At 45.7% G+C, this 20,212-nt stretch overlaps 1 protein-coding gene across 1 annotated transcript; it reads right to left on the reverse strand.

Annotated features, from left to right (window-relative positions):
• Positions 1 to 7,743: 7,743 nt before the first annotated feature.
• Positions 7,744 to 12,542, reverse strand: LOC109179040. Its single transcript, XM_019328611.1, has 3 exons — positions 12,090 to 12,542; positions 9,429 to 10,220; positions 7,744 to 7,752 (listed from the first exon to the last, which is right to left on the reverse strand). The coding sequence occupies exons 1-3, from the start codon at positions 12,540 to 12,542 to the stop codon at positions 7,744 to 7,746; spliced, it is 1,254 nt and encodes a 417-aa protein (XP_019184156.1).
• Positions 12,543 to 20,212: the final 7,670 nt, after the last annotated feature.

Consider the following 20,212-nt stretch of genomic DNA (forward strand, 5'->3'; position numbering starts at 1 on the left):
CTGCCTACGTTGATGGGATGTAGGCTTCTAAGCAAAATAGTCCTCCCACAGCTCCCGAGTTCAGGACACGCACCATCACGGATTCGGGAGAGAAGTGGTAGACAAAACACTTTCTACAGGTTTACCATTCCAGAGGCAATTTCCACAACTATGGCTAGGGATATTCAGGCGATCCTAAAGCTTCCGCTGCAACGATGACAGGTTCCTTGTTACTTTATATTGTGTTAGTCATATTATTGGCTAACATTTGGTATCAGAGCAAAATAGTCCTCCCACAGCTCCCGAGTTCAGGACACGCACCATCACGGATTCGGGAGAGAAGTGGTAGACAAAACACTTTCTACAGGTTTACCATTCCAGAGGCAATTTCCACAACTATGGCTAGGGATATTCGGGCGATCCTAAAGCTTCCGCTGCAACGATGACAGGTTCCTTGTTACTTTATATTGTGTTAGTCATATTATTGGCTAACATTTGGTATCAGAGCCTTAATAATCCCTGCCTAGTTGATGATTTTGCCAATCAACGTTCATTTTTTTGTATATTTTTTTGGCATGTTGGAAAAATTATTTTCTCTGAACTCCAGAATAATTATTTCATTTTGAATATGAACTTGTTGTTGGTTTATTGTGAACTTACTATTGCCGGTTTTATCTTCTTTCGCTCGTGAGTGGCGATGCGAGTCAGTGTTCGGATTTTCCGACGATCTCCATCGACTGCGAGCTTCACGCGGATTACGTACGAGACAGGGCAGTGTATGGCCGTCGGCGGTGATGACGTCGCGATGAAGACGACGGCAACGCGAGTAAGGCTGCCAGCGCTGGTCGCTGTTCTGATAGCCCACTGCGGCGCTGGTCGCTGGGTTCCTGGTGAGGACAACAACGTATGCGGGCTGGGTTTCCGGATGAGGTGCTCCACCACCGTGCGGCTTCAGACTCCAGCGTTGTCATCGTTGATCTCTCTCCATCCAGAAACTGTGTATAGGGTGTGTTTTTTTTGGTTGGCAATAGCAATGGAGAAGATGAGACCAACGACCGGTTTGTTCGTCCGGTGGGTTTGGACGGCGCAAGGAACAGAGATGGCGGCGTCGGCGAACCAGGGCGTCACCGGACTAGCATTGCTGTGTTCGGGTCAACGACGGACTCCAGTGGCATCCCTGCTTCTTCGCTGCTTCAAACTGATTTTCCGGCGATGAATTGAAGATGATGGATGCGTGGCTGGTATGTATCCCATTTTAAAGAGCAATTTAGTTTTATTTACCATATTAATATTTGCCATATATTTAATAATTTAATAATTATATTTATATATATTAATTTTGGTAAATGGTAATTATTTGGTCTAATATTACCATATAAATATTATCTTAATTAATATTGAATATTGGCAAATGGTAAATATTATTAATTGCTTGTTTTTTGGGAAATTAATGTCATTTAGTTTTCCCTTAATTTTGGCATTAAATTCATAATTAAATTGTTATTCAATTATAAGCAAATGTTAAATGTATAATTTGCTATTTGAATTTTAATTTAATATTAAGGTACATGTTAAATTGCCTGAATTATTGCAATTTATTTAGTATTTATGATTTAATAATATATTAATTTGCAAAATCCAAACATGCTTTGTATATTTTTAAATTATTTTATTATAAATATACATTTAAAAAAGCATATATTAAGATTGGATATAGCATATCATTGATTCATAGCCTTCATATTAAATATCATTCAATTTTGGATCCTTAGGCTAATTTTGGACAATATAGCCTATTAAGTTAGTTTGTTGGTTTCTCATTTAATTTTGAGCATACTTTAGTCCTATTTTACATGGGACTTTAAAACCTATTTTGAAGCTATATAGGACCTATCTTGGTCAGTATGGACCCTAGCATCGTGCTATTATTTGATTGATATTTTAATAGTAATTGTAGCATTTTATTGGATTATAACATGTTTATTAAGTTTTAATTATTACTAACTACCGTATTTTGTTAACGGTATTTATTGTTGGTAATAACATCAAGTTTGGATCTATTTCAACACTAGACAATTTATTATCTACTATACTAATAAGAGCCCAAGAGAGTTAGGCCTATAATGGATAGAAAAAATGGCGGCCACAGATTTTAATCAAATGAATGGCTCAGATTGATTGAAAGATTGATCAGATTTAAATTTTACACTAAAATTTCCTAAAATACCCACACACCATTACTAATTCCGTTAAAATTTTAAGAATTGCCGTTAGTTCACTGTTAACTTACTCATTGATTTCAATAGAAAAAGGCCTTAGGTTCGAATCTCATCCCAATCAAAGTTGGCATTATTAGTACTCTATTTTACTCTTATTAAATTATATAAATAATAATTTAGTAGTTACAACAAAAAATAATACATATGCATTTCTTTAATTTATAATTATGTGTCTACAATGCCTTTATTCAAAAAAAAAAACTATTCATTATCAATAAATTAACTAAGAGAAATAATTTTATTAGTTATATTGTCTTTATTTTTCTTCAATATAAAAATTTTTTATATTCAAATTTATTAATTGATTATATTCGCTACTGATGGTTTTTGGGTTTTCGGGCCCAAGGAGGTCCAACACAACCTTTGGCTGGAGGATACACCTTTCAATAAAATGTATGCCTATATTGGAAATAATGCTAGTGCTCGGAATCTCTTCGGTATTCTCCCCTCTCCGGGTATTCAATCGTCTCCCCTTTTACAAGAGCGGAGGAGCCTTTATATAGCGGCTCCTCTTCTACCGACTTGAAGGCCCTTAATGGCCGACTTCAAGACTAATTAAGATATGGAGCCGTTGGACGCCATTACTCGGTCGGCCAACGGCTCTTCCAGGCTTGTAACGGCCTGACCGAGTCCTGCTTTCAATGCCCTAACGGCTCCCTTTTAAACGAGCCTCTTCAATGCTCTCAACGGCTCCTTGAACCGAGTCTTTCCCTGGGCTTGGGCCTCGGTCGACTCCTCGTCTCGGCCTAAGCTCCCACTGGGCTCCTCTTTAGCAGCTCTGAACCGGGCCCCGTGCTTGGGCCTGGGCCGACTCCAGGACTCGGCCCGATTACTCTTCGGGCTCCTCTCGACGCTGGCCCACTTCTCCTATCTCGAACCATTTTCTTTGGGCCCCTATCTCTTGGGCCGGGGTCCTTACCCCATCAACTAGTCCCTCACTTTTTCATACCCGGTCCGCTAGCCTGGGTTTGGAAAAGTAGCAACTGTCCATCTCCTTCAATCACCGTATCCATGCCCTGAATAGCCTATTGTAACGTCTGGATCATCAGCCATTCTCTCCGGATCTCGCGGGGCCGTTTGGATTCTTCTGTCTAGACTTGGCACCTATAAATGGCCTCCTCCCTTATTTCTTTCTTTCACAAGTCCATCATGGGTCGTTCTCCTCTGAAAGGAAAACGAATTGACTTTGGGTCTCCTTGGCGTCCGCTGCCTTCCAAGCAGACTCGGCTTGAAAGGGAACACAAAAAGAAGACTCCTCGCCCGGCTTCTCAGAGGTCTCCTGCCGGCGCTACTCCTTCAGCTTCTCAGCCACCGACTCCTCCTCGACGTGAGGTCGCTCCATCTTCACGCCATCCGCCTACTCCCACAACTGCCCGAGTGACTTCTCAAGACGGGTCCTTCGTTGAGGTGGCGGTTCCAGAGCAACTTACTTTCAGAATGACCTTCTCAATCCCGCTGGACGACCTGGACGGGCCAGTTACGGGCCTAATGAATGATGAGGATTACGCCCGCTACCTGGAGGCGTATCCGGATGATGAGGAGCCAATTGCCCCACCACTCATGCCAGCTTTCTGGGACTCGTTCTGTCCATCCCCACCTGGACCACCGGGGGGATTCTTTGGGGGTGACTCTTCCTCGCCCGGCGAGTGATCATATGTACCGGAGTCGGTCATAGTTCGGAGGAATCTTTTTTAGGAGCATTTTTATATTCCTTATTGTAATAAGCTCCTTGCTACTTGTACCATCCTTTTTTATAATAAAAAATGCTATTTTCGCCTTGCCTTATGTTTTGTCGTGTTTTGTTGCGTACTCATCCGGACGACTGGTCAAGGAGTCGGTCACATCATCAGGCTCTTTTCAGTCTGACACCTGCAAGATTCCCCGTATCTCGGGTGAATCCAAACTTCTCTGTGTTGACGTGCGAATCTTGCTCTTCCCGGGCGGATTTGATGGAACTAATCTCTGACAGAGATTCGCGCCATCCGTCTAATCCGGCTTAGTTATGTCAGTTATAATCTCCTCCGTGATTATCGCCTAGATATTCTCCTTCACTGGGCTATATAAAGACCCTTCACAGTTGATGCAAATCGCAACACTCTTCATTTTGCGAAAGCACGGCGCTATGAGTTACAGAGATGGTGATCGCCACTGGTCCATTCGCAACACGGAGCATGCTCGACTGGAGCAGTTGAGGCAGAAGAGGCTGGCTAATGGAGGTCGTTTGGTGGGCGACTCGGCTTCAGACCCCATTGTGGTGCCTCCAGACATGCTGGACCTGATGTGTAGGGAGCCTATCGATGTGGAGATGGAGCCTGTGGTGGAGGATCCATAACCAATGGCGGAAGAGAAGTGGGAGGCTCCTCCCCTCTTTGGTGTCGCCATGTCGCCGAGCGCTCTGGAGAGGCCCTTGCAAATGATCGATGACGGGAAGCCAGCCGTGTATCTGGATGAAATGCTTGAGCCTGAGCCGAGTCCTATGCCTTTCCGCTCTCAGTACCTCCTGGAAGGCCCTCCGACTGCTCGCCCGTCGACAGAGAAAGAAGCCAAGCCTTGACCCGTTTTTCTCTTGTAACTTGCATCGGCCGAGTTCTGGGCCTTGTAATCTTTGTACTTATTAAATAAACTGTGTGCTTTTGTGTCCGACCCTACCTTTTCTTATTATTTTGTCGCCCGACCTCTGGTCTACGGGACTGATTCCTAGTCTTGCTACGGCGAGACCCTATTGGCGAGGGAGTCGCCGAGTCTGATTGCCGACCTGGCGACCGGAGTCTCTTCGTGAACTTGGCTGATATCATCTGATGGGCCGGGTTCTACCGGGTCGTTCTAGAAGTTTCTAGCTTGTACCTCGTGGGCCCAGAGGCCATGGCCTACGATGGGCTTCCGGCTTAGCAGGCCGGGTCACTGACGTCCGACCCTAGCCTAGGGCAGACGCGCCGTCTGCAGGCTAACCCTAGGCCTGAACCGTCGCCCCACCTTTTGAGGCATTAAATGCGGCGTCCCTTCACATCCCGTCACCTCCACTTCCTCCAACGAGAAGGTGGCACGTGGCCGTCCTTTGGAATTCCTCTCCCTTTAAATAGCCATTTCGTCTCTCTTTCCATTCTCTTCTCCAGTCTTTCCTTTCAACCTCAACTCGAGCTTCTCCGGCCACTCTGCATTTCCTCCGATCTCTCACCTAACTTAGGTAATGTCTTCTTCTTCACATTCTTCTTCTTCCCGTCGTTACTCGGTCGATAACCCGGTGGCGACTTCCCCCTCTTCTTCTTCTCCTTCTTCGTCTTCTTCTTCTCCTCCCCGTCGTATGGAACTTCCGGCGGACGTTCCATCGACGTCTTCTCTTCCTCCGACCCCCTCTTCTTCGGGGGCGATTACTCCGATGAGCCCCGCTCCTTTAACGACGGTGGCGGATCTGCCGGACGGCATCGGACGGCCGCGGGGCAAGTTCGATTCAATCGTCCGTCCTTCCGGGCCACCGTCCATCGTTACTGCGGCGGACCTGGAAATGGCCCAATACCTTCTTGGGCCTTCAGCCGTAGTCCTTGCCCCGGAAGGCCGGCAAATTTACGACCCACCCGAGGGTTTTGTCGGTATTCATCTGCACTCGGTTGCCTTTGGCTTCCGAGTTCCTCCGTGTCCTTTCCTTTCCCTTTTTTTATCGTCATTACAACTTAGTTCCGGGCCAATTAGTGCCCAATTTTCACTGACTCCTCACCTGCTTCGTCAACCTCTGCCACTGGTGGTTGTGCGAGCCGGATCTAGACCTGTTCCGGTATCTTTTTACCGTGAACAAGGTCGGCTCGCACTCGCTGGGCTTTGTTCAAGTTGTCGCTCGCCCGGGGCGACAGCTTTTCGAGGGGTTGTCCGACTCCATTAAGGACTGGAAGCTCCTCTATTTCTTTGTCCGGCCTGCTTTCTCTTCCTTCACCTTTCCGACCTTGTGGCCGGCCACTCTATTCAAGCCTTGCTCTCGGCGTGCCGTCCCTACCAACGATACGGTCCAGGGCGGCGAGTTCTTGAAGGGCTTTGGGCCGTACTCCGTCAAGTACTGGTCCCGAGTCTGGGCCATGGCTAAGCGTGGCTTGCTGCCGGAGGGTGCAGCCACCGTAGGTAGCTTTCGTTGCCTCTCGTTCCTCTTCTTTTTATTCTGTCACATTCCGACTCGGAATACTTATGACTTTCCTCCCTTTCGCAGGTCCGTACGACTCCGACTCCTCCAGTTCCAACGAGGCGGCTGAACCAACTCCAGAGATGACAGACAGAGCTGAAAAGATGAGGCGTCGGCTGACCCAGCGTGCTTCCGGCACTGCTGCTGCCTCTTCCTCCCAACCGTCGCCGGTTCCAAGGTCGACTCCCCCACCACCTCGTAATGTGGTGGATTTGACTCCGTCGCCAGTTGTGTCGCCCACTCGACAGCCGCCTCCTCCTCAGACCGAGAGTCTAAGCTCTAAGCGGCAGGCCGATCAAACGGATGAACCGGCTCCGAAAAGGATCCGGCTGAGCCACGAAGTAGAAGAGGATGCCTAGATCTGGATGGGCACCTCCTCCGTCCGCAAGTGGTGTGCTAACGTCCTTCTGCCTAAGGACGTGGCGACGACTCATGCTCTGGGGGATGAGTACATCATTGAGGCCTCGTTACGCCAGTCGTACCGCGTACGCGTTCCTGACTTAATTCCTCTTATTCGTTCTTTCCTTTTATTATCTGACTTGCAGCCGTTTCGCAGAACCTCATCTTCCAGATGGAGATGAGCAAGTGGCTGCAGAACTTCAGGACCGAGATGCGGTCTATGGCCCTCAAGTTACGCCAGACGGAGGAGGCCTTTCTGGAGGAGCAAACTAAGCACGCCAAGGCGGTGGAGGTGCACAACTCCGAGATGATGAGGGTCACTCGCCAGTGGGAGGAGGAGCGAGACAAGGTGGCGACCATTGCCGCGACCTCGGTGGACGACTACAAGAAGTCGGCGTCCTTCGAGGCGGACGTGAAGGCGGCGATAGAGGCCCGGCAGAAGGAGATTGCCAAGGCGTGGCTGGCGACGCCGGAAGGTGACGACTTCCTTCTGGATTTGGGCGAGCGCGACTATCGCCTCGGCTTCCGCGAGGCGCAGGCAGAAATCCATTCCGCCCTGCTGGTCCGCGACTCCTCTTTTACCCCCGAGAGCTGGGGCCTCAAGCCGGTTATAGACGCTCTCCCGGCGGCTGTTGATCCAGCGGCTCTCCCTGCGGCGGCTCCTCCCAATCTTACTGAGTCCTCCCCTCAGGCAGAGGACCCTTCTTCTGTTCCTTCAGCTGGGCCAACGGCGGAGGCACGAGTTGAAGGGGTTAATGTCGACACCCCCTCCCCAGTAGTTTAGGGCTATTCTTTTAGGATGGTCCCTTTTGTAAAGGCTGGCCTCCTTCTCGGGCCCTTTTTTTAAAAAAAAAATTAATAAAATTCCCATTTTCTCTTCCTTTCCGTATTATCTTGGGCTCGACGCTTTTTCTTTAACCTTCAATGGTTCTGTAAATCGAAGAAGTATTCTTAAGGCATCAGGCCCTGCTAACCCTGAGGGACGACTTAGGATCGAGTCCTTGTTAACTCTTTGGGTGCTCGCCGAATCCCGCAGTCGAGGCGACTTCTTTTAGCCTTTCTCAAAAACGACTAAGGGTCTGGGCCCCTGTTTCCTAACTTTCTCTCGCCGAGTCCCTCAGTCGAGGCGACTCCTTAGGCCTTTTCTTTTCTCAGAAACGTTTAGGGTCAGTGCCCCATAGTTTCTTTATATGCTCGCCCAGTCCCTCAGTCGAGGCGACTCCTCTTGGCTTTTCCACGGAAACGACTAAGGGTCTGGGCCCTTGTTTCCTAACTTTCTCTCGCCGAGTCTCTCAGTTGAGGCGACCCCTTAGGATTTTTCTCTCTCAGACACGTTGAGGGTCAGTGCCCCATAGTTTCTTTATATACTCGCCGAGTCCCTCAGTCGAGGCGACTCCTCTTGGCTTTTTCACGGAAACGACTAAGGGTCTGGACCCTTGTTTCCTAACTTTCTCTCGCCGAGTCCCTCAGTCGAGGCGACCCCTTAGGCTTTTTCTTTCTCAGAAACGTTTAGGGTCAGTGCCCCATAGTTTCTTTATATACTCGCCGAGTCCCTCAGTCGAGGCGACTCCTCTTGGCTTTTTCACGGAAACGACTAAGGGTCTGGGCCCTTGTTTCCTAACTCTTTCTCGCTGAGTCCCTTAGTCGAGGCGACTCCTTAGGCTTTTTCTTTCTCAGAAACGGTTTAGGGTCAGTGCCCCGTTGTTTCTTTATATACTCGCCGAGTCCCTCAGTCGAGGCGACTCCTCTTGGTTTTTTCACGGAAACGACTAAGGGTCTGGGCCCTTGTTTCCTAACTTTCTCTCGCCGAGTCCCTCAGTCGAGGCGAACCTTTAGGCTTTTTCTTTCTCAGAAACGTTTAGGGTCAGTGCCCCATAGTTTCTTTATATACTCGCCGAGTCCCTCAGTCGAGGCGACTCCTCTTGGCTTTTTCACGGAAACGACTAAGGGTCTGGGCCCTTGTTTCCTAACTCTTTCTCGCCGAGTCCGGGGAGTGATTAACTGTAACTTGTACTTTTTATTCAAGTCTCTCAGGACCCTTGGGCCCATACATGTTCTGTCCCTTTCTATTGATAGAACTTCTTTAGGTGGATGACTTTCCAAATCCGGTCCACGGGCTTGCCCTCCATGATTTCCAATTTGTAGGTTCCAGCCTGGACAACCGCGGCAATGCGGTATGGTCCCTCCCACTTAATCGCAAGCTTGCCCCCCTTTGTGGGTTGACTGGCCTGTCGATCCCATAGTACAAGGTCGCCGACCTGGAAGGTTCGCGGACGAATCCTCCGGTCGCGATATCTTTTTACCGCCGGTTAGTATTCAGCCATTCGCGCACTCGCGGCTTCCCTCTTTTCTTCTAAGAAATTTTTCTCAATTCGAAGACTCTCTTCGTTCTCCGTGTCTGAATAGGTACGGACCCGGTGAGTGGGCTCGACCACCTCAATTGGAACCTTGGCCTCAAAGCCGTACGCGAGTGAGAATGGACTCTCTCCAGTTGCTCGCCGTTGGGTAGTGCGATAAGCCCATAGGACTCGATCAAGCTCATCCGCCCAATTCCCTCGAATATCTTCCAATTTCTTTCGAATCCCATCCACTAGCGTTCGATTCACGTTCTCGACTTGTCCGTTGGCCTGTGGGTACGCCACCGACACCTTAGTGTGGCGGATATCGTGCCGGCGGCAGAAGTCGGCGAATGCCTGACAATCGAACTGTCGCCCGTTGTCGCTGACAATGTGCTCGGGCAGGCCGAAGCGGCAAATCACCCTTTTCCACAAAAAGCGTCGGCATTGGTACTCGGTTATGGTAGCCAGTGGTTCTGCCTCGACCCACTTGGTGAAGTAGTCGATAACTACGACACAGAACTTCAAGCCTCCGGGGGCGACTGGTAATGGCCCCAACAAATCAATCCCCCACTTGGCAAATGGGATGGCGGTGGTGACCGGCGTGTAAAAAGTAGCTGGCCGAGTGTCTTTCTTGGCGAATGCCTGGCAAACGCCGCACTTGGATATCCATTCAATACAGTCCCGCATCATAGTTGGCCAATAGTATCCTTGGACGACTAACTTCCGAGCGAGCGTGTGGGCACCCTGGTGCGCGGCACAGATGCCTCTATGGGCTTCGTCCATTATTTTCTCGGCCTCGGGCCTGAACAAACATCTTAACAAAGGTCCTCCGAACGACCGTTTATATAATTGCCCATCAATGATTTGAAAAGAGGGGGCCTTTCGTCGAACCCTTGCGGCGACTCCCGGGTCTTCCGGTAACTCGCCTTTTTCTATGAATCGCTGGATGTCCTCTATCCATAACATCTCGGGGTTTTTCTCTCGGTCCCATTCTTCGTCAGTCACTTGCTGGATCCTTAGCGGTGTTTCTTCAACGCTTGGTCGACTTAGCTCCTCCATCTGACAGATTTTTACCAGGTGGTCCGGTACTCCTTCCAAGGCAATCTTGGACAATATGTCAGCTTCTACGTTATCCGTTCGAGATATATACTCTATTTCGTAGGCTCCGAACTCTTTTAACATCTCAACCGCGCGCTCTCTATATAGAGTCATCCGGGCATTCTTGGCCTCGCATGTGCCTGAGATCTGCCCGACTACTAACCTAGAGTCAGTCTTGACTCGTAACCTCTCGACCCCTAAGGCCCTGGCGAGTCGGAGGCCGTTTAACACAGCTTCGTACTCGGCCTCGTTGTTGGAGGCTTGGAACAGGTAGCTCAAGGCATAATATAGTCGGAATCCTTCGGGAGTGATAAGCACAACACCACCTCCACAGTGCTGTCGACTTGATGCTCCATCCGCATGCATTTCCCACCACTCGCCTAAGCAGTTCTCCGTGGGGTGTTCCTTCTCTTCTTCACTCGCCGTGCATTCGACCAAGAAGTCGGCCAAGGCTTGACCTTTTATGGAAGGCCGGGGCTGGTACTCAATCCCATACTGGGTTAGCTCTACGGCCCATTTTACCAGGTGGCCAGACGACGAAGGGTTTCGCAAATCGCTTCCGAGCGGTTGGTCCGTCAGCACTCGGACGGTGTGGGCTTGGAAGTAGGGCGCCAACTTGCGCACGGTGATCACCAACGCATATACAATCTTTTCCAAGGCGGTATAGCTTGACTCGGCAGCTTTCAGGGAACGGCTCACGTAATAAACCGGGTGCTGGACTCGTTCTTCCTCTCGGACCAACACCGAACTCACCGCCTTGCAGGAGGCGGCTAAGTACAGAAATAAGGGCTCGCCCGCCTGGGGGGTAGACAATATCGGGGGTGTCGAGAGGTATTGTTTCAATTCCTAAAACGACTGATGGCACTCAGGGGTCCAAGCGAATCCTTCATTCTTCTTCATGGCTTCGAAGAAAGGCACGGTCTTATCCGCCGCCTTGCTCAGGAAGCGGCTAAGGGCGGCCAGTCGGCCGGTCAACCGTTGCAGGTCTTTTACAGTGCTGGGAGGCTGCATGTCGACGATGGCCTGTACTTTCTCAGGGTTAGGCTCGATACCTCGCTTGGTGACCATGTAGCCTAGGAACTTTCCACCTTGCACGGCGAACGCGCATTTCTTAGGGTTCAGCCGGAGGTTGTACTTTATCATCACTTTAAAACAGTCGGCCAAATCCTCTGCGTGTTTGCTCTCCTCTCGGCTCTTGACGAGCATGTCATCGACGTACGCGGCCATCGATTTTCCCAGCAGGTGCTAGAATAGTCGGGCCACCATTCGGGTATATGTGGTTCCGGCGTTCTTGAGCCCGAAGGGCATGACTCGGTAGCAATAAACTCCGTCCGGTGTCAGAAACACGGTCTTTTCTTCGTCCGCCGGGTGCATGAATATCTGATGGTACCCCCTAAAGGCGTCCATAAAGCTAAACAGTGCCGACCCCGCCGTCTCGTCGACCAGTTGATCGATCCGAGGTAAGGGAAACGGGTCTTTTGGGCAGGCCTTATTAAGGTCGGTGTAGTCCACGCACATCCGCCACGCCGGGGGCTTGGGTACAAGGACCACATTCGCCAACCACTCCGGGTACTTAACCTCACGGACGTGCCCGGCTGCTAGTAGCGTGCTCACTTCCTTCTTCACAAATTCTCTTCGGTCGTTGGCCAGGTATCGCTTCTTCTGTATGACTGGTCGATGCTCGGGATCCACGGCGAGTCTGTGCGATATGATCGATCGGTCGACGCCAGGCATGTCCTCCGGGCCCCAGGCGAAAACCATCCGGTGTTCCCGGAGCACCTTTATAATTTCTTCCTTTACTTTCTCGGGGAGGCCGACTCCAATTCGGACCCGTCTGTCCGGCTGTGTGGAGTCGATCTTGACTTCCTCCAACTCGACGGCAGGCTCAGGGCGAGGTATTATCGTCTTTTTTGGGGGCCTCTCGGTGATCTCATGGACCTGCATCTCGCGTTTGCCCATCCCTCTGCATGCTTGTAGATAGCAGTCGTGGGCGACTTTACGGTCACAGCGCACCGTACCTATCCCGTTTGGCGTGCGGAATTTCAAGCAAAAATGCTCGATTGAAATCAGAGCTCCTAGATCCTCGAGACCCGGTCGGCGGAGTATAGCGTTATGCGAACAGGCCAGGTTTACCACAATGAACTTTATGCTGAGTTTCTGTACATCTGGATAACTGCCAATCTCAACTGGAAGTGTGATCGACCCTTCCGCCTCCACCGAGTCCCCTGTGAAACCGGCGAGGGGAGTTTTGACAGGATTCAGCTGTTCTCGAGTCAGCCCCATTTTGATGAAGGTTTCTAGGTATAGCACATTGACGCTGCTCCCGGTGTCTACCAGGATTCGTCGAACGACAACGCCATTGATGTCCATGGCTATAACCAACGCATCTCGATGCGGTATCTCTCCGGCTGGTAAGTCTCTGTCAGTGAACACGAGGGGCTCTCGGCACACCTTTTTAGAGTTCTCCTCGCGCCCGTACACCGTCCCGACGTACAACTGTCGGGCCCAGGCTTTTCTGGTGTTCGCTGAGTCACCACCTTCCGGCCCGCCGACTATCATGTTGATAACTGGCTTCTGGCGCCACTGAGCCTCATCTTCTTCGGGAGCCGGCTGCTTGCTTCGACTGTTTTCGGCAACGGCGGCGGGATCCTCATCCCCTCAATTGACCGATCTCCGCCTCCACTGATTAGGAGGCGGGGTTCCTTGCTGAATAATACCCTCCATGATCTTCTTAAGGTAGAAGCATTCCTCCGTGCTGTGGGTATAAGATTTATGATAAAGACAGTACTTAGAGGTCTTACCGGTCTCTTCGTTTGTCGCGCGATCGTCGATCGGCGGAGGCGGAGGCAGGGCAAACGTTTGTATCTCGTGGACCGGCCGTTCGGGAGCCGGCCGATAGGCGTGGACGACAGGTCTGTCGTACGGTCGTCTGACTTCGGGTCCTCTTCCCGCTGGCGGATCCGCCGACTTCGCGCTGCCGCTTATGCTTCATAGCCTGCTCTGTGTTGGCCCTCTTGTTGGCCATATGAATGGCTTCTGCGTAGGTAGCCGGGCGATTGTCCCTTAGGTCTCGGTATAGCTGGCCGGACCGCAAGGACTCGATGAAGAAGGTGAGCGCCGTCTGGTCCTCGACCTCCTCTATGGACTGGATTTCTTTCTGCCAGCGGGCCAGATAGGCTTTCAAGGACTCGCCTTCATCCTGATGAATGTCGCCCAGGTGTGTTAGGTCCTTTTGTGGTTTGATATTAGCGGCATAGTGGCTCATGAAGCAGTCCGCCAGCTCTTCAAAGCTGTGAATCGACCCCGAGGGCTGCGCCACTAGCCACCTTTGTGCTGATCCTTTCAACGTGGGTAAGAAAGCGCGGCACATGACCGGATCTCGTACCCCTAAAACTTGCATCTTAGCCTGATAGCTCAGCAAATGCTCTCGGGGATCGCCCGTCCCATCGAACGTGGCCTGCTCCGGGAACTTGAAATCACCCGGTATCTTAAAGGCCATGACCTCGTCCGAGAAGGGTAAGGCGGTTAATAACGTACGTCCTGGGGATTTGGCTTTTCCCTCCATCTGTTCTTTCAGATTTCGCACTTCTTGGACTAAGTTTGCCACTTCGACCCTCTCCCGGGTGCGGTTTCCTGTGGATTCCGTGCTCTCGCCGACTTCAGACTCGGCGGGTTGGTCGTGGTTGCGGAGGGGTTGCTCCACGCGGCAAGTCTCAGTCCTGGTTCTTTTGGTACGGTTCTTCTCTCGTGCAGCTTGCTGATCGCAAGCAGCTAACGGGGCACGACTGGGTTCCTTCCGACCCAGTCGTTCTCTTGCCGACCGCCGCCCGGCGCTGGGACCCAGCCGAGAATGAATGGACTGTACCGGCTGGCTTTCGGCCCTTCAGTTCTGTTGCCGGTTGTCGGGCCTATGAGGCGGCTGTGAATCGCGTTGTGGCTGGCGAGTGACGGACTGTTCTCTCACTCCTCGGCTTGCTTCGGCGCAGGCACGCCCGATTGCACGTAGCTGCTCTGGGGTGAGCTGCACCTGGGGCAACTGTTGGTTTATCGGTGGTGTCGGCGGCGGTGTTGTCTCGTTTTCCCGGCTCTGGGTGTTTCTCCGATTCAGCTGGCTTCTCAAGTCTGCCTCCCGTCCATTATCGTGACGACTTGATTGTTCCTCACTTCCTGCCATGTCAGGAGCTTTTCTAATTCGACTGAGATTCTCCTTGTCGTTTCTTGGACTCGCCTCACTCAGGAGGACACGTGACTCTTAGTTTCGATCCCCACAGACGGCGCCAGTGATGGTTTTTGGGTTTTCGGGCCCAAGGAGGTCCAACACAACCTTTGGCTGGAGGATACACCTTTCAATAAAATGTATGTCTATATTGGAAATAATGCTAGTGCTCGGAATCTCTTCGGTATTCTCCCCTCTCTGGGTATTCAATCGTCTCCCCTTTTACAAGAGCGGAGGAGCCTTTATATAGCGGCTCCTCCTCTACCGACTTGAAGGCCCTTAATGGCCGACTTCAAGACTAATTAAGATATGGAGCCGTTGGACGCCATTACTCGGTCGGCCAACGGCTCTTCCAGGCTTGTAACGGCCTGACCGAGTCCTGGTTTCAATACCCTAACGGCTCCCTTTTAAACGAGCCTCTTCAATGCTCTCAACGGCTCCTTGAACCGAGTCTTTCCCTGGGCTTGGGCCTCGGTCGACTCCTCGTCTCGGCCTAAGCTCCCACTGGGCTCCTCTTTAGCAGCTCTGAACCGGGCCCCGTGCTTGGGCCTGGGCCGACTCCAGGACTCGGCCCAATTGCTCTTCGGGCTCCTCTCGACGCTGGCCCACTTCTCCTATCTCGAACCATTTTCTTTGGGCCCCTATCTCTTGGGCCGGGGTCCTTACCCCATCAGCTACATTATCCTTACAATGTCTTTATTCAGTGAAAAAAAAATTATTAATTATCAATAAATTAATTAAAAGAAATATTTTCATTAGTTATATTGTCTTTATTTTTCTCAAATGTAAAAATTTTTACATTCAAATTCATCAATTGATTATATTCACTACATTATCTATTATCTTTTTTGTGCACTATTTTTCTAATTAAATATCAAAGTTATAATACAAAATAATGCTATATATTTATTTACCAAGTATTTTATTAATACCATGAAAAAATTAAAAAAATATAATTAATAAAGCCAACCATATTAACTACTTGAGAGATTTTGTGACAAAGAGAGTATTCAAATCACACAACAAATTGAAGTGAGAACTACCTCGCAATGTCCTTGTTTGACAATCAGCAGTTAGGGGTTAGCGTTAGCGAATTATACTAGCGGATTTGACCAGCGAATTTATTTAATTATTAACATTAGGTAGAAAAAATGACCGCCAAATTATTAAATCAAATGAATGGTTCATATTGTTCAGGTTTTAACTTTTTTCTTTTAAGATTTTCTAATTTATCCTTAATTATATGATTATCCATTTAATTTTTCCGTTAATTCACCGTTAGTCTAATTCTAATATTAAAGTCTAATATAGAATTATAACTACACCATTAATCTAATTCTAATATTAAAGTCTTAATAGAACTTAACCACAAATCCTAATGTCGCAATCTCCTCAAACAATATTAGTAAATATTTAATATTTTATGCCCTAATTTTTATTTGTTCTCCCTTATGTTCCGTATTTGGTTTCAACCATACCTATACAATTATTTTATTGACAATTATAATTAATCTTGACTATATTATCTTGCATTTGTAAACTTAGAATTACCTATTTAACCCGCACCGGCTTAGCTCAATGGTTTAGTGGGTAGTATTTGGGAGAAGAGACCAAGGTTTGAACCTCGGCGGCGGCAGTGCGGGAATTATGTCCAAAGTGGGCAGATTCCTTGTGCGTATCAGCATTTACAACCTCCCACAATGCTCTGTCGGGTCGGAGTGTGGGGGGCCCTTGGGGTTGGAGACTCAACCTTTGGAGAAGAATTACCTATTTAAATACGCAAATTCAACCTTCAATTATCTATGCATGAACAATTTCAATATAATCCTGCCTTAATATACTTTAAAGTACTTATTTAAAAAAAAAAAATTGGGCATTATCCCAATCGCGCAATGCGCGTAAAAAACTAGTTCATGTTATAATTAACTTGGGTCATTAAGGTTCATGGGCCTGACTTAAGCAATTTTGTGCTATAATTATTATCATTGCGTGATTTTGAGTCATTAAGGGTTTAAGGATTACAATTACCATTTGAAGTCATTAAGAATTATAATTATTGTTTTGGCCATTAAGAATTATAAATATTATTTAAGTTGATTATGTTTTAATCTATTAATAGTTTTCAGGGTCTTAACGATAATCTTAAGTATTTTTCATGGCAAGCAATGCACATAGTTGATATATTGCCTTTCGAATGGTAATTTGGTTATACCTTAATTTCAGTTTCCTTATGGACTCATTACAGTCTTGATTAATTATTATGTGGTAAATTGAGATTAGTATTTAGCATCCCTTAATTACAGTTTTACATTTAATTGCAATTATCATTAATTTGTATTATTAATTACTGTTATTAAGTTTAGGGGCTAATCTCATGTATTACGTTTCATAATAATTATTCATTCATATTAATCTACTATATTTGGTACATTGGTAAGATTACCCATGTCACTTCATTTTTCATTATTATTAATAATGGTAATTAAGTGTTACCAATAAACTGTTACGTACCATTGGGCGATTCAACTAAACTCTCCGTGAAGATGGGAGATTTTGGAGGCTTTCTTCGCTATCGCTGTTAGTGCTATCGATAGATGCAGTTTGCAAAATTAAGGTACTCAAATCATTAATTACAGTTTATTATTATTGGTAACTACTGTTATAGCTGTTAACCATTTTGAACAAGTCACAATATTTTATCCTTAAGAATATGGAAACATTAAGATATGTATTACCATGTTTGTCATTATTAAAATGTTCATAGTTATTATAATGCTCCTTATTACTGTTAATATTTTAATTAATTAATGATAACATTATTTTTTATGCATGGTATTAAGACATGAATTGTTTCCAAATTGATTTATGTGGCATTTATTTTCGGACTTAAGTTTTATTAAATTTTGAAGTGATATCCGAAAATGTTTTAAAGGTTAACAAGTTTTAACTATTGTTTTTTTTCATATTTAGTCTCCAAATTAACATAATACTATTATTATGGCTATTTATTACTTTTTTGGTTTATTTGCGATTTTTTGCCATTAATAATATTATTAATTGAGTTTTGGAGAGTGATTTTTTAATCAAATTCATATTTTGAAAAAACATGTTTTCTTGGCAATCTATCACATAATTTATTTAGTATTTGAATTATGATTTTAGATGTCATTGCCCACATTTAGTTAAGTATGAATAATTGAATACACATTTGGTGTCTTTCATACTCTTTAAATTGTTTTATGCATTCAGTCACATTAAGTGCATAATATTAAGTTTAATTATGCAATTAGAATTTGTGAGTTTTTTATTTTTATTTACAAATAAAACATATACTATGGCTTGATATTTGTGAACTCGGCCTATTTCTCACAAAGTTGATTTTATGCAATTAAAACTTTTTCACGTGGGCTTATAGTTTTAACCTTTCAAGGTATATATCTATTACATTATTATTCAAATTTTGGATTTCTTTTGGTTAGAAGTCATACTAGTTTTGAATATTAATTGTATACTTGAGGTTATTGCTCATATTAAAATTGTTTTCAGTTATGCAATTTATTTGGAATATATGAGTTTATTATTTAATTTTATGCATATATGTTCTAAGCATAATATTTTATTTTAGATTATACGATTTATTATGTGTTTAGAAAGCATAGTTTGAGAATGGATTTAGTTCCTTATTAAGTTGAACTTTATGCATAAAATTAACTGCGGTAGTGCCTGAATTTAAGCACATTTAGACCGTTAATTTAGTTCATCAATTTAAAGCCTTATCCATAGGTGAATCTACAATCTTATAGATCTCCCAAACGATTTTACTTCAAACACGAAAACACATGCCTTAGGGAAGTTTCTTGGGGAGGAATACTAGTTCTATGGCCCTGGCTTAAAAGCCTTTTTGCTACTAGTCCCCTTGCGACGCTACTCTGTCTAAGGAGTTGGTATTTAATCGAGCTTCGTCTCGACCAACTTTCCTGGGAGTATACCTAATACTTGTATATCATGTGTTGGTTTAATTCGTTTGTTAGGCTTTAACTTCTAATTTTGCCAAGTGATTACAATTTCTAGATTAATTAAAGAGTAGTCGCAGCATCTTTAATTTACTAAAAATTGTCTAAAGTTCAAATCACATAAAGATGGCAGTGATAAATGCCTAGTGATCCTATAATTTTAATTAGTTGGGGAGTAGCCACAGCATCCTTAATCAGTTAAAATTATATATTGGGCCACCTAAAATTTGATAAATGTCTAGTGATCTTATAATTTTAATTAGTTGGGGAGTAGCCACAGCATCCTTAATCAGTTAAAATTATATATTGAGTTGTTAGGGTCACATAAAGTTTTAGACATATCAATTGTGATTAATTGTATGTAATATGATGGAATTTAGCCCACAAGCAATTTCGTTATATTTGTATGATTAATTAGGATGAAATACTGAACTATGATCATAATTTAGCCCACAGGCAATTATGTATCGGAATGTAGTTTAGTAGTTTTATCAGTGTTGATAGGAATAAAGAATTTTATAATTTTCACCTCTATCATGAAGCTTAATTTTATGATGTAAACTTTAGGTCATATATCTTAATTTGCCCACAGGGATTAAGATAAGGAACATGATCTCTTAAGTTTTTTTTTTGTCATAATGGTTGTAATGAATCTAATTGAATTAAAACTTCAGCCCACAGGCAAGTTTTATGTCACTTGATTCTTCAACTCATTGGCTAATTATTTCATCATAAAATTTCAGTTGGGTCTAATTGAGTAGAGCTTTAGCCCACAGGCAAGGTTTATGTCACTAGATTCTTCTGACTATTTAGTAATTGAGATAAAATACTATCATAAGTGTTTAATTGAATTTAATAGAATTAAAACTTTAGCCCACATGCAAGTTTTATGTCAATAAATTCATCAACCCATTAGATAATAACTTTATCTCAATTTCTTAGAATTTATAAATTTAGTTCAATTATAATTCTAAGTGTCATGGTTTGCATTGGCAAAACATGTATTTAGTCACTTCCCAAAATTCAGATACACCTTTTATTAAGAGTTAATAACCGATTTGGTCCTCCGACTATCGCGAAACTACCGATTTGGTCCTCGAGTATATTCCTTATCAAATTAAGTCCTCAACTTTGCAATATTTACTCGATTTGGTCCTCCGTCCATTCCTCTGTAATCTCTCCGTCTTCTATGAGGATAACTTTGTCATTACACACAGCCTCCTTAATTCCCTGACAGGGTATATTGTGGACTTGAATTATTATCCCAACGTATATTGCGTTCTTAATTATGAAGAAAACCCCAAATCGCTAACCCTAAATTTGCGTTCTCAGTCTGAAGAAAAACCTCGGTCGGTTTGTGGTGTATGTTCGATCAATGAGTATGTGAACGCCGGTGAGTGGGCATCGCGCATACACTTCAACAAGTAAGTTTTCATTACAATTTAATTTATGAACAATGGTACGGTGTGTGTAGTATAATTCTGGTGGGTGGGTCTATGGTTTCTACGCAATTTTTGTATAATATTGGTGGGTGGGTCTATGGTTTCTGCGCAATTTTTGTATAATATTGGTGGGTGGGTGTATGGTTTAGATTGTTTGTGTTGATAATGGCGTCCACTATATTGTCATATTGTAAACTGTGTATGCTTGTAAAGTGTGTATGGTTGAAAACAATTTTTTTATGTAAACTTTGCATTATGTTGTCCTTTTTGTTACTTTCACTG

This window comes from Ipomoea nil, unplaced genomic scaffold, assembly GCF_001879475.1.
Source record: "Ipomoea nil cultivar Tokyo-kokei standard unplaced genomic scaffold, Asagao_1.1 scaffold0876, whole genome shotgun sequence".
Taxonomy (NCBI): Eukaryota; Viridiplantae; Streptophyta; class Magnoliopsida; order Solanales; family Convolvulaceae; genus Ipomoea; species Ipomoea nil.

Excerpts from the sequence above, each read along its gene's own strand:
- LOC109179040 (XM_019328611.1), bottom strand. The coding sequence starts at position 12,542 with ATGGGGCTGACTCGAGAACAGCTGAATCCTGTCAAAACTCCCCTCGCC. Across the intron at positions 10,221-12,089 it reads CCACACAGCCGGACAGACGG|ATGGAGGAGCTAAGTCGACC; the intron begins GTCCGAATTGGA and ends AAAATCTGTCAG.